Raw genomic sequence first — 14,913 nt, 5'->3', positions numbered from 1 at the left:
AGTTTTCTAATGTACTGGTTTCTCATTAGGGTATAATCTTTCACCATGAAAAAGAAACTAGCTGTTGAATTCGTTTCTCCTATGCTTTTTCACCATGTCATTATTTTTAATGGGAAAATGTTTAGAAGTATGAAATAAAGAATTTCTCTGCCTGACACTAAGTAAATAATTGTATACTGCATACATAATTTAAGCCAATGGTCATATTAAACATTTTTCAGGTTCATGGAACTGTGCTGGTGAAATTCACTGAAATTGAATTCCATGGCCAACACAAACAGGAAATATTATCTAAGGCAATAAATAGGTGAGATGATAAAGACAAGATGTTGAACAATCGCTCTAGCAATATAAGGAGATGACAAATGGGATGGAGGATGGGAACCACTGAAGGAAATGTAAACCTAGTTGTGGTTGTGTGTTACTGTTCTTCTCTGTGGTGTTGGTTTTAAAAAAAAAAAGTGTCCTCCTCTTCTGTTTTAGAGTAAACACACATAAATATACATACACATATACATCCATGTATATCTACAAACTTGGCTATAAATGCATCTAATGTATCTGCATCCATAATGCGTGTCCTCTGAAAATCTTACAAGACAGTGTGGAAGGTCATTTCAGGCATCCTAATCTGTCTCCATGGGACCATTCCACCAGAGCTAATCTGGAGGCTCCTGGGGCCAGCTAGATTCAGGCATGACTCCTCCAGTGCAATATGCAGACACTGGCAGGTAAGCCTCTAACATTTAGCCTCTTGGGGCCAGTCCTCGAAGTTTCCAACTGGTAGCAAACAGGAACATTTCTCCATTGAGTATCCACACTTGACGACCCCTCCCCTTCATAATTGATTCTCTTTAAGTGAAGAATTAATATAAAGTAAGAGGAAAATATTTTTCACAACGACTTTAGAACTACAATTCTTAAAGAACAAATTGCCTGAAGTCAACTGCTTAACTTTTTCTGATGTGTCTTTTAGAGCCTTGATGTAGAGGACCCACAGCATCAGAGCTTGTTGAAAATGAAGGATCTCAGACTCTGCCCCAGACCTACTGAATCAGAACTGGCATCTTAGCAAGATTCTCAGGTCATTTTTATGCACATTAAAGCTTGAGAAACATTGTTTTGGAGAATACCTTGGTTTTTAAAGAGTTCAAGACTTGTATGCAATAACTTCAGGTTGGTGACATCTGGGCTCCAAATTTGTAAGATTCAAAATGGAAAAATTCAAAAGATTGTACAGGAACATTGAGGTAGCTTGCCAGGTTTTCACAGTAGAAACAGTAAAAGAAGTTAGAGTCACTGGGATCTTTCTGAATCTGTAGAGTTCTGTTTGAAAATGAATTTAGATTTAGGGATCACATGTTTGATCAGATAATTTTGATGATGTGTGGTATTAGGCAGTGCTACCAAGAACACTGCAAAACTGGTTCCAGAAGAATAACTATCTTCTATGTTCTAAGCCTACAGTGCTAGGCAACAAAATCTCTTAGGGCCATAGTAGGTCAGGCAGATTATAATGACTACAGTTCTTTGTTTGAAAATATGCCAAGGATTTATTCAGAATTAAGAAAATATTCAGCTCATTTAGAACTCCTTTGGAGGGGGCGGGAGGAATCAGAACCACTTGCAGATTTACTCAAAAGTTGTACACCCCACCAACAACCATAAATAGCCAACAAGTCAATGCCAACATTAAGTGCCCTTTGGAAAGTTTAGCAATGAGTTCCCAGAGCATACTATTTCAAGTGACCTAAAAAGCTTGAGTTATGATAATCACTTAAACATTCTGCAATAAAATAATTAAATTTTAGAATATTACTAACACCTATTGCTGCCATTTCTGTAAATAGAGATTACCAAGGAAAGTTTGCTGTTCATGTTATTAGCATTAAAGTATATTTTTTATTTCATTCATAGTACAAAGTCTCTGTGGCTGTTTTAATAACATTGATACATATGTTAAAAATTAGTGTCATTGATATATAAATTCTATGACATTGGCTGTATAGTACATTATTGGAAATAAGCAAATTATAACCAAGCTTCACTTTCATTTTAATTTTTAAATGATGATATCAATTTAATTTTAATCTAGAAATGCCATTTTGATATAAAACAGATGAGATAAAACTCAGTCCTTCTATTGATGTTGCTCTGAGGAACCTAGAGACATTGGAATCTTTCTTTAATTGGAAAATATAGGCTTTTTTATTGAAGTTGTCATGTATCTTTTTACCAGTCAATTGAAATCCTTAAATAATGCTTCTTTAAAGAGTGGAACACTGAGTTTATAAAATATATGTCACACATTTGAGCCTGTTTTAATCATCTTGCATTCAAATAGAAATAGAAATGAGCATTTATTTTAAAGATATGGCTATTCTCTCTCTTTACTACTCCTTTTAAATGTTACTATTTTGAAGAGCTAAAGACCTAAATTCTAATCCTAGCTCTGATGCAGAAGAACTCTGAGGATTTAGGCAACTAAAATCTCTATCCCTCATGTTCCTTGCCTGTGAATGATGGTATAATTTAAAACATCTCTAAAAGTGCTTCCAGGCCTCACTGATCTCTAAGGAGTATTAAATACACAAGTACATCCTTGATTTTCTCATTAGAACAAGCAGATGATGTTACCAAGGACTTGGTATTTGAGGGCCAAATGATCAAGAGGCCAGCCAAGTTTTAGAATAAAATTTAAAGAAAATTCCCTGGGAAGCAGAAGGCAAAGAAGAACTTTCTTTGCTGGGAATAGCACAGACTTGGCAGTCATAAAATATTCTCTTTATTCAACAGAGAAGAAAAGAAAAATATTATGGTAGGACTCCAAATAAAGTCAGTTAAAAACAGGGTATAACCAAGCATAGGCAGGCTCTTATTCAACCCCCCCAAATCCCAGCCTCAGTGCCCTTTAATGCAGAAATGCTGTTGGCCATCTATGACTCAGTTGAAGGGTAAAATAAGTGAGAACATAGCACGTAGTTGTTGATGAAGCATCCCTATGTTAGAAAAGAGAAAGTTAATCGACAAAATCTTGACATTCTCTAGAGAAATGCAACCCTAGGGGAATATCCTCTTTGTGTGGAATGAGTATAAAGTTATGTAGTAGCATAATAGAACATAAAAAGTTATTTGGACATGTTTAGCATGTGGAATCTTGTAGAACTTCATAGATAGTCAACCTCATAAGACTGTAGCACTTTATATTTTTGTCTTTATTTTTTATTTTTTTGGCCACCCCAGGGCATATGGAGTTCCTGAGCTAGGGATCAGATCCAAGCCACAGTTGAGACCTATGCTTCAGCTGCGGCAATGCTGGATCCTTAACCCACTGTGCCAGGCCAGGGATCAAACCTACCTCTCAGTGCTGCAGAGATGCCACAGATCCCATTGCATCACAGTGGGAACTCTAAACTGTAGCACTTTTTAAAAATTTTCAAAATTTAACTTTTATTATATTGAAATGAAGTCAAATTATTTTTCTTTTATACTTTCCTTTGAAATAAGCTTTTACATATTTCTAAAGCTTTCTTCTAAATGGTTTTATAAATTAATGTTTTTCAAAAAAAATTTATTGTTTGATTTCACTTTGATCTACTTTAGCTCATTGTCTGGGAGAAACAACTGTGTTTAATCACTTTTTTAAACAATATTTTTTATTGCATTTCAAGTAATTACAACTAGAACACTTCATAGTTTTTTTTCTAAATTGAACTTAAGCCTGGACAAAAATATTTTTAAGTGCCCAACATGTTCAGATACCATTTTCTTCATTTTTAAAATTTTCATAGGAAGAGAATCTCTGTTTAATTAGGAATACATATCTAAAGGGAAAATCTGATTTTGTGAAATTATAAACTCTCATTTTCAGAAGGAAGATAATCCTGAAAGATAAATTATATGAACCTTGTCTGAGTGACTACAACCCCACCCCTCATCCTAAACACACACACACACACACACACACACACACACACAAACACACACACTCTACCAGTGTGACCAGACCAAGGAAAATGAGAAGCAGGAACATAGTAACACAAGTCAGAGCCAAATAAGACATGTAAAAATAGTACCTTAAGCTTTCAGAGCCACCAATTTTCAAAGTGAGCCAGAGGACAAAGCAATAGCTATATTTTCAAACAGAAACTAAGTACAACTTTGTAATCAGCCACCTTGTGTTAGAACATAAACTGCAGTTAATCATGATTTGATGTCCTGTTATGTGTCCCATAAACAAGGGGATGTATTGTTGGTGTGCTTTACTTGGTGAACATGCTTATGCATATGCTTCATAATAGAGGCAATAAATAGATTCTACTCTTTTAATTTAATAGAATGCTTTTTTAAAAATAACTTATATGTATATTAGCCAGAACATTTTCTATGTGGAAACTGAGTTTTGCCTGGTTTTTGAGAAGACTGTTTCATAGCATATGTATATACTTAACTAAAGTTAAAGATAAGGACAACGGGTTTTCCTGGTGTACCCCTCTAAGGCTGAGTCTCTCAACCTTGGCACTATTAACATGTGGGGCCAGATAAACCTTTGTTGTGGGGACAGTCCTATGCATCATAGAATGTTCAACTCCCTGGCTTCTACCCACTAGACACCGTAGCGTATCCACCCTCGGTTGTAACACCCAAAAGCGTCTCTAGATATTGCCAAAAAATCATCCCCAGTTGGGAATCACTGTTCTAAAGATACACGTTAGCACAGCCATGGTCAGAATCAAACAATTGTGATTTGTTAACAAAATTTGGAAAATAAGATCCAGCCATTAATACCTCCCTCACACGAGTTCCCACTATGGTGCAGTGGGTTAAGAATCCAACTGCAGGAGTTCCTGCTGTGTACAATGTGATCAGCAGCATCTCTGGAGTGATGCAGATTCAATAACAAACCTGGCACAGTGGGTTACGGATCCAGCATTATCACATGTGTGGCATGGGTCGTAGCTGTGGCTTGGATTCAGACCCTGGCCCATATATATATACCACAAAACAATTTTATTTTTATTTCTTTGTTTAACCTTTTCTTTTATCAGTTTTTTTTTTTCTTAAATGGATTGCTACTATCCTGCATAGATTACAAAGTAGTTTTAGTTGAACCAATTTGTTATGAGAGCTGAAATTTCCAACTTACCCTCTAGGATAAAGATAATTATGATGTTCAATCAAATATGATAAAGAGAAGCACAAATACTGGAAGCAAAAATGAATGGACTCATTGTAGTTGTAGATGCTGATTTTTCACACTTCTCTAGCAAGAATTGGTGGACATTTTTATTTTCCATGAAAAATTCCCTGGCTACCATTCTATTTTTCCCTCCCCTTCACAAAAGAAATTCCTTGAAAGGGGGGTTTATACACTTCCATCTCCCACCACTTTATGGAAACAACATCTCCCTCATGTTAAAATGATACTGAATCTAAATGGCACATCCCAGCAACATTTGGAATCATGAATTTCTCCTTCATTCTTAAAGGATTCATTTCCTTTGGTTTTCATGCTACCATTCTTAACCTGGTTTTCCTGTTATTCTTCCATCTTAGTCTTTTTGCACATCTCCTCCTTTTAATTGTTGCACTTCCTCAGTTATCCAACCTAGTTTTAGGCTTTCCTGAGAGATCATTCACACCCAAGGTTTCAAGTGCCAACCAACCAAGCCAAGAGCTACAGAAGGTTTGTCCCCAGTCCAGACTCCTATTGTAAATCCAGATTCTATCATTTTCTCTGCACCTCTAAATGAGTCTCCCTCTAGCCCCTCAGTTTTCTGTGTACATGTATGTGTAACTGGGTCACCATGTTGTACAGTAGAAAAAAAAATTGTATTGGGAAAGTAATAATTAAAAACAAAAAAAAAGAGTTATCTTTCCCCAAGACCAGTACGTGTTTCTTCTTAACTCAGTAAAAGTCATTATCCCCAATCCACTTGCTTAAGCCAGAAATCTTGGAGTAATGCTTATGTCCATTTTCCTTACTCCAATTTCTCTAATTTCTTTTTTTTTTTTTTTATTTTCCCACTGTACAGCAAGGGGGTCAGGTTATCCTTACATGTATACATTACAATTACATTTTTTCCCCCACCCTTTCTTCTGTTACAACATGAGTATCTAGACATAGTTCTCAATGCTATTCAGCAGGATCTCCTTGTAAATCTATTCTAAGTTGTGTCTGATAAGCCCAAGCTCCCGATCCCTCCCACCCCCTCCCCCTCCCATCAGGCAGCCACAAGTCTCTTCTCCAAGTCCATGATTTTCTAACAACTCGTAATTATCTCTCAACTTCGGCCCCTTCTCTTATCTTCACTGACATCATCATGCTCTGGCCTGGTGACACAGCCTCCCTACCTGGTCTTCCTACCCCTCCAAGAAGGTCATTTTTTCTTCTCCTTGTCGTATAAAGGCTGAGAGGGGTTATCACACAACAGGATAGAAATAAAATTAGGATAGAACCCAGATCTCATACTTTCCAACTATACCCTGGCTCTGGCTGGGAATTTTTCATTGTTTTGGGCTAGAAAAGAAGGGTCTCAAAAATATTTTTTTTAATTTTTAATAATAATAAAAAAAGGGAATTGCCATTGTGGCTCAGCAGGTTAAGGACCTCCATGAGCATGCAGGATCAATCCCTGGCCTCACTCAGTGGGTTAAGGATCTGGTGTTGCCAAAAGCTACGGTGGGTAAAAGATATGGCTCAGATCATGTGTTGCTATGGCTGTGGCATAGGCCTCAGATGCAGCTCCAATCCCACCCCTACACCAGGAACTTCCATATACTGCAGGTGCAGCTATTAAAAAGAAAGAAAAAAAGAAAAGAAAAGAAAAGGAGGGTGTCTTCACTACCTCATTCATCTCTTCTTCCCCTCCTCCAGAGGTACATCATGCTCCAGCTGTAGCAGGATGCTCACATCCAACTTCTTGAATATCATACAGACTCCTTTCACATGTGAAAGGATGTTTAAAATTGTAGATTATAGTTGAAGAAGGCAGTGGGGACAATGGGAAGATGGTCTGTCTTTGTCCAGGCTAGGGGATGAGCCATGTTTAAAGATCCCTCAGTTCTGAATATTTTAGGATCAAACCCAAGTCTTTCCATCTCTGGCTCTCTTAGAAGGGTAACTTTTCATACCCACAACCTCATAGCCAATCAACCCATCAAGTAGAATTGAATACACACAATTTCTGAAGGTATGGTGAACTATTAAGTCAAATTGTTCAATTTATTAATTTAGAACTGCATATAAGTTATTCCTACCTTAGTATAAAGTTTTTGTCTTTCACACTCCTAAAAACTCATTTAATAAAGGATCCTCTATTAATAGGTATTTTAATAGAGAATTTCAAGACAATAAAACAGTGGGGTGGACAGTCCTCCTTATTGCCCAACTCCTTTTTTAATATTAGTACATTTTTCTATTCTTAAATAGATCACTGACCTAGAATCATTGAGTATAGAATGGCCAAGAAGAAAAATACATTGAGTTAGATCTGGAACTTTCTATATGAGATAATGTTAAGGAAAAAATTGGGGGCATTCATTAATTTCTGCGTATTTGTTATCAGATACAACTTGCAGAATAAAGATATTGAATGTTAGAATTTGATGAATTAATCAACTTGAAAAAAGCTTTCAAAAAGATACAGCAGGGTAAGGAATCATCAGAGAACAAGTTGAATTAAAAGATATTAATTGTTATGAATCATTGCCCCCTATTTTTTGTTGTGTTTTTTTCACATCTATAGTGAAATCAGTTACATTTCCTTATTAAAGTATCTGTTCATGATTTGGATTATGATTTAAATAGTATGAGATTTAGCTAACTCCATTGTAAGGCTATAATTTCTCAACAGACCGTTCCATCTTTTTCAAATATATTGAAGAATTTTTTCTAAAGAATGAGAAAGTCTGGAGTTCCCTTTGTGGTACAGTGGAAACAAATCTGACTAAGATCCATGAGGATGCAGGTTCAATCCCTGGCCTTGCTCAGTGGGTTAAGGATCCAGGGTTGCCATGAGTTGTGGTGTAGGTCATAGACTCGGCTCGGATCCTGTGTTGCTGTGGCTATGGCATAGGCCCATGACTACAGCTCTGATTCAATCCGTAGCCTGGGAATTTCCATATGCTGCAGGTATGGCCCTGAAAAGCAAACAAACAAAAAAAAGAAGAATGAGAAAGTCCTTATATGTGTATTTCTGTATTTTTCCCCTCTAATTAAATATAGCAATAATATTTATTGTAAAAAACTCAGAGAATATAGATAAGCAAAAAATAAGAACATCAAATTAACCTGTGATCTACCACTCAGAGACAATTATTAACATTTTAGTATTTATATTTCCAGGCTTTTTGCTCTGTGCGTGCATGCACACACACACACACAGTTGTGTATATAGCTATCTGTAAATGCATAAAACAAAGACTATCAGGAGCATATCCATAGTTAAATATGTTGGGCTATTGCTTGTTGCAACAAAGGAGACTGTTTACCATAGGGAACCATGAGGCACCTTAGTAACAGGGAGTTCGAAGTGACATATGATAGGTTTGGGGCTATTAAGTAGCTTTGAGAAATTTTAAGTAAATAGAGCCCTGTTGTGCATTAAAGACAGAGGTAAGTCTATGTTTGGATATCTTAATAAATTTTATCCATAGGACATGGAGAATGAAAAGATGTAGATGCTGTAAACTTGTAAAGAAGCACCAATCACTCATATTAGCCAGGATAGGTCGCTGGATCATTTTTGTGGCTTGGACAATGTTCATATTCAGACAAGATGATGGAGTGGTTTTATTGTTGTCTTTATCCATCATGGTCACAGAGTGCCTTGTTTGTGTCGATGTTCTGTAATTTTTTAATTTATATTTTATTTTATTTATTTATTTTGTCATATGGACATTCCCAGGCTAGGGGTCTAATCAGAGCTGTAGCTGCTGGCCCATGCTACAGCCTTAGCCACAGCAACGCGGGATCTGAGCCACGTCTGTGACCTACACCACAGCTCAAGGCAACGCCGGATCCTTAACCCACTGAGCAAGCCAGGGATTGAATCTGCATCTTCATAGATACCAGTCAAGTTCATTAACCACTGAGCCATGATAGAAACTCCTGTAATCTTTTTTATATTCAACAAGGAGTTATAAGACCTAGCTTTGAGTGCCTGACCAACTTCTGGATATCAAGGCTTGCTTTCTCTTTTTCAAAGCTTGGAGAGTTTTGACTTACATACGGGGGAGTTGCCATTGTGGCTCAAGGGTAACGAACCCAACTACTTTCCATGAGGATGCAGGTTCCATCTCTGGCCCCTGCTCAGTGCGTTAAGGATCCTGTGTTGCCTTGAGCTGTGGTGTAGGTCGCACATGCAGCTTGGATTTGGCATTGCTGTGTCTGTGTCTTAGGCTGGCAGCTGCAGCTCTGATTCAGCCCCTAGCCTGGGAATGTCCATATGCTACAGGTGTGGCCCTATAAAAAATTTAAAAATTAAAAAATAAAATAAAACTATACTTATTACTCTTCTAACCTCTGATGAGTGTGGTTTCTAGAGTCAATAATACTGTTTTCCTCCTCTGGGGTCCTGCAAGCATCTCCAGCCCACACCACAGGGATGGAAGGAGATGAAAATTCATATACAGGTGATAAGTGTTTCTTCATCCTGACCAAGATGAAAAGAACTTGCCAAAAGTGACATTTACTGCTCAAATTTTGCTTTTATTATTATTTTAAAAAATTATGGTCACACCCACAGCATATGACTGAGACCAACTGCAGCAATGCCGGATCCTTTAATCCACTGCACTAGGCCAGGGATCGAACCTGTGCCTCCACGGTGACCCAAACCACTGCAGTTGGATTCTTAACCCAAGGTGCCATGGTGGGAACTCCACTTCAGCTTTTTAAATGGGAGAGTAAACATTTAACACTTAGATCCAAAGTGAGGGCCGACAAGTGGGCAATCTTTTGCTACTGGAATATTGTAATCAGCAGTCAGGAAGGCCTGTCTTCTCCAGTCCAATCTCATTTCTTTAAAACAAGCTTCAGTCTTCGGAGAATGTTAGTCACCAAATAGTTATCAATGTATTTCTCTGAAAAAGTCATTCATTTTTTCAAGAAATATTTCACTGAGCACTGTATTAGTTTGCTGTGGTGGCTATAACAAAGTACCAGATACTGGGAGGCTTAAACAACAAGAAATTAATGTTCTCACAGTCCTGGAGGCTAAAAGTTGGAGATCAAAGTGTCAGCAGTGTTGGTTTCTTCTGAGACTGTGCTCTCTGGCTTGTTTATCACCATTTTCTCCTCATATCTTAACGTGGTTTTTCCTATGCATTGTATCTGTTTCTTAATCACCTCTTCATACCAGTCATATCGGATTAGGACCCATCCTAATGACCTCATTTTAGCTTAATTATCTCTTTCAAGACTCCAAGTACAGTCACAGTCCAAGGTACTAAGAGTTAGGATTTCAACATATGAAGGGAATGGTCACACAATTCAGCCCATAGCAAATACCACTATGTGTCATCATTGTTCTAGGCAGTGCTCCCCCTGTGCTGGTCCAAGTCAACACAGGGGACCAGAAAGTCAGTAGTGGAAGATTCTGGATTCAGGTGGCATCTCAAGTGAGGCATGATTTCCAAGACTTTCTAAAGATATAAATCAAGGAATGATATAACATTTGTATTGTGGAGTGCTTATTTGTGTTTTGGTTTGGAATTTAGATCGAAAGTGAACAAGAACACTTAAGAGCTAATCCAGTAGCACAAGTGAGGAATGAGGACCTGAGGACAGCAATGGCAACAGGACTCTAAAGACTCAGGATCTATTTAGGTGGGAAAATTTTAAAAATGTATTAACTTCTCTGGAGCAGATATGAGGGAGAGAAAAGAATTAGGAACAATTCTCAGTGTTCTAACTTGGGTGACTGGGCTATTATTATTTATTATTATTTTTTTTGGGCTATGCCTGTGGCATGAGGAAGTTCCTGAGCTAGGGATCAAACCCACAACACAGCACTGGATCCTTAACCCACTGAGCCAACAGGGAACTCCAAATTTTTGACAATATTAACTCAGATGGAAAAATCAAGAAGAGAAACAGTTTCAGAAGGAATTCAATCTTGGTGTTTTTTGTTTGTGAGTCTCTAAGAGAGACCCAGTGGACAGTGAAATGAGAATGTGAAGCTCCTGTAGAGATGAGAGAGCCAGAGACATCATTTTGAAGTCATCAAGATGTAGTTGAGGCCTTGAACGTAACACAAGGCAATCCAAAAACTAAGAGGAGGCAGAAGCTGAGAAAAACCAACACTTGAGAGGCAGGAAGAATTGCTCCTAAATGAGTCAGGAATGTTGGATGAAAATATCCCCAGAGAGATGGTCCCTTAGAATCTGAGTTTGGAGAGAGCTCTTAGAACAGAAAGTGCAAAGGTTAGTGGTGAAGTGGTGAAAGTGAGAGGATGCATGAAAATCTTAGTTGTTCATAGCTAAAATATTCTGTTAAAGAATTTGAGCCCAAAGGAAGGCACAGTTTGAGGAATAGTTCAAGGTCAGTGCAATGAACTCGGTGACTTTTCAATCATTTGACACAGTTTTCCTTTTGTGAATTTTATTTGAAGTTCTATACATTGTATACCATCATGAGTTATTAAAAAATACAATATTTTTTAAAGTACCCATTGCAGGGGAGTTCCCATCGTGGCTCAGCGGTTAATGAATTTGACTAGGAACCATGAGGTTGCAGCTTCGATCTCTGGCCTCGCTCAGTGGGTTAAGGATCCAGTATTGCTGTGAGCTGTGGTGTAGGTCTCAGACTCAGCTCGGATCCCACGTTGCTATGGCTCTGGCATAGGCCAGTGGCTGCAGCTCCCAATAGACCCCTAGCCTGGGAACCTCCATGTGCCATGGGTGAGGTTCTTGAAAAGACAAAAAGACAAAAAATAAATTAAATAAATAAAGTACCCATTGCAAACTGCCAGGGAGGCATCAGTAATTAATCACACAAGACAACCAAAAATGTTACATAAAAGTAAAAAAAAAAAAAAAAAAAATGCTTGTTGAATACTGGAAAATGTAATGTGAGTATCATGAGAAGAACAATGAAAAAAGAAGACATTAAGGGCTCGGAAGTGACTAGGACATGAAGAAATGGATAGAGGAACAAGGTCTGCTATCAATGAAATGAGAAAACATATGTAATGTTAATTCTAGGGCTGGCACCTAATAGGAACTGATATTTGATTTTTAAAAGTTGCTTTCTAGTTCAGTGGTTATTGGAAGGGAAGAGAGAGAGGCATCCAGAGGGTAATGCAGAGTCATGGGAAAGTACATTTCTTTTATTATTGGTTAGTTTTTTTTTAATTCATTTTTTTTAATTATTTCCTCCAACACATTTTTTCCCCACTGTACAGCACATGGACCCAATTACACATACAGGTATACATAATTTTTTCTCCCATTGTTATGCTGCGTTGTGAGTATCTAGACATAGTTCTCAGTGCTACACAGCAGGATCTCATTGTTAGTTCATTCCAAAAGCAATAGTTTGCATCCGTTAACCCCAAGCTCCCAATCCCTCCTCCTCCCTCCCCCTCCCCCTAGGCAACCACATGTTTATGCTCCAAGTCCATGATTTTCTTTTCTGTGGAAACGTTCATTTGTACTGTATATTAGGTTCCAGTTATAAGTGATATCAGTTGGTATTTGTCTTTCTCTTTCTGACTTACCTTACTCAGTATGAGAGTCTCTAGTTCCATCCATGTTGTTGCAGATGGAGTTATGTCATTCTTTTTTATGGCTGAGTAGTATTCCATTGTGTGTATATACCACATCTTCCTAATCCAATCATCTGCTAATGGACATTTGGGTTGTTTCCATGTCTTGGCTATTGTGAATAGAGCTGCAGTGAACATGCGGGTGCGTGTGTCTTTTTTAAGAAAAGTTTCACCTGGATATATGCCCAAGAGTGGGATTGCTGGGTCATATGGTAGTTCTATACATAGATTTCTAAGGTACCTCCATACTGTTCTCCATAGTGGTTGTGCCAGCCTTCATTCCCACCAACACTGCAGGAAGGTTGCCTTTTATCCACACCCCCTAAAGCACTTGTTATTTGTGGACTTATTAATAATGGCCATTCTGACTGGTGTGAGGTGGTATCTCTGGTAGTTTTGATTTGCATTTCTCTAATAATCAGGGATGTTGAGCATTTTTTCATGTGCTTATTGCCCATCTGTACATCATCCTTGGAGAAATGTCTAACAGGTCTTTTGCCCATTTTTCCATTGGGTTGTTGGCTTTTTTGCTGTTGAGTTATATAAGTTGCTTGTATATTCTAGAGATTAAGCCGTTGTCAGTTGCATCATTTGAAACTATTTTCTCCCACTCTGTAAGTTGATTTTTTGTTTTCTTTTTGGTTTCCTTCGCTGTGCAAGAGGTTGTCAGTTTGGTTAGGTCCCAAAATTGACAAACCTCTGGCTAGGCTCACTAAGAAGAGGAGAAAAAGAACCCAAATATACAAAATAAGAAATGAAAAAGGAGAAATCACTGTGGATACTGCAGAAATACAAAAAACCATTTGAGAATACTATAAACAATTATATGCCAACAAATTTGACAATCTGGAAGAAATGGACAACTTTATAGAATCTTACAGCCTGCCAAAACTGAATCAAGAAGAAAGAGACCTTTGAGTTCCCATCGTGGCTCAGTGGTTAACGAATCCGACTAGGAACCATGAGGTTGCGGGTTCAATCCCTGGCCTTGCTCAGTGGGTTAAGGATCCAGCGTTGCCGTGAGCTGTGGTGTAGGTTGCAGATGCGGCTTGGATCCCACGTGGCTATGGCTCTGGCATAGACAGGTGGCTCCAATTAGACCCCTAGCCTGGGAACTTCCACATGCCGTGGGAGCAGCCCAAGAAATGGCAAAAAGACAAATTAAAAAAAAAAAAAGGAAGAAGAAGAAAGAGACCAATTGAATGGACCAATCACTAGAAAAGAAATTGAATATGTCATAAAAACACTCCCTACAAATAAAAGTCCAGGACCAGATGGCTTCACAGGTGAATTCTACCAAACATACAAAAAGGAAATTATACGCATCCTCCTTAAACTTTTTGAAAAGGTTGAAGAAGAAGGAACACTCCCAAAGACATTCTATGAAGCTACTACCATCACCCTCATTCCAAAACCAGACAAAGATACCACCAAAAAAGAAAACTATAGACCAATATCTTTGATGAATATAGATGCAAAAATTCTCAACAAAATTTTAGCCAACTGAATCCAACAACATATCAAAAAGATCATACACCAAGACCAGGTGGGGTTCATCCCAAGTTCACAAGGATGGTTCAACATATGCAAATCAATCAACATCATACACCATATTAACAAAAGAAAGGTCAAAAACCATATGATCATCTCAATAGATGCAGAAAAAGCATTTGACAAAGTCCAACATCCATTCATGATAAAAACTCTCACCAAAGTGGGTATACAGGGATCATTGCTGAACATAATCAAAGCCATTATGACAAACCCACAGCAAATATAATACTCAATGGAGAAAAGTTGAAAACCTTCCCACTAAAATCTGGAACAACACAGGCATGCCCACTCTCACCACTGCTGTTCAACATAGTATTGGAAGTCCTAGCCACAGCAATCAAACGAAAGAAATAAAAGGCATCCAAATAGGAAGAGAGGAGATAAAAGTGTCACTGTATGCAGACGACGTGATACTACACACAGAAAACCCTAGGTACTCAACCCAAAAACTACTTGAACTGATCAACAAATTCAGCAAAGTATCAGGATATAAGATTAACATTAGAAATCTGTATACTAACAATGAAACTTTAGAAAAAAAATACAATACCTTTTAAAATTGCACCCCCCAAAAATCAAATGCCTGGGA

The 14,913-nt window shown here is 37.9% G+C and overlaps 1 protein-coding gene across 3 annotated transcripts in view; it reads left to right on the top strand.

The window, feature by feature from the left end:
- CCDC141 (coiled-coil domain containing 141) overlaps positions 1-1,910 on the top strand; it is a 207,913-nt gene extending 206,003 nt beyond the window's left edge. For 2 of the 3 annotated variants that reach the window (XR_014829842.1, XR_014829841.1), the window contains 2 exons: positions 222-307; positions 977-1,084. Coding sequence is in view for 1 of the 3 variants with exons in the window: in XM_084999981.1 (XP_084856107.1) it covers positions 222-307; positions 977-989 (99 nt within the window). In the remaining 2 variants the exon portion in view is untranslated. Of the gene's footprint in view, positions 1-221; positions 308-976 lie in introns of all 3 variants that reach the window. The other variant, XM_084999981.1, reaches the window with a different exon arrangement.
- The last annotated feature ends 13,003 nt before the right edge of the window (positions 1,911-14,913 follow it).

The sequence above is a fragment of the Sus scrofa genome, chromosome 15, assembly GCF_054392235.1.
Source record: "Sus scrofa isolate SSC_HxYL_T2T_F1_AM1 chromosome 15, Sscrofa_HxYL_maternal_Yorkshire_Landrace_v2.0, whole genome shotgun sequence".
NCBI classification, from domain to species: Eukaryota; Metazoa; Chordata; class Mammalia; order Artiodactyla; family Suidae; genus Sus; species Sus scrofa.
Note: the sequence above shows the minus strand (reverse complement) of the source record. Positions and strands in the feature narration are given on the sequence as shown.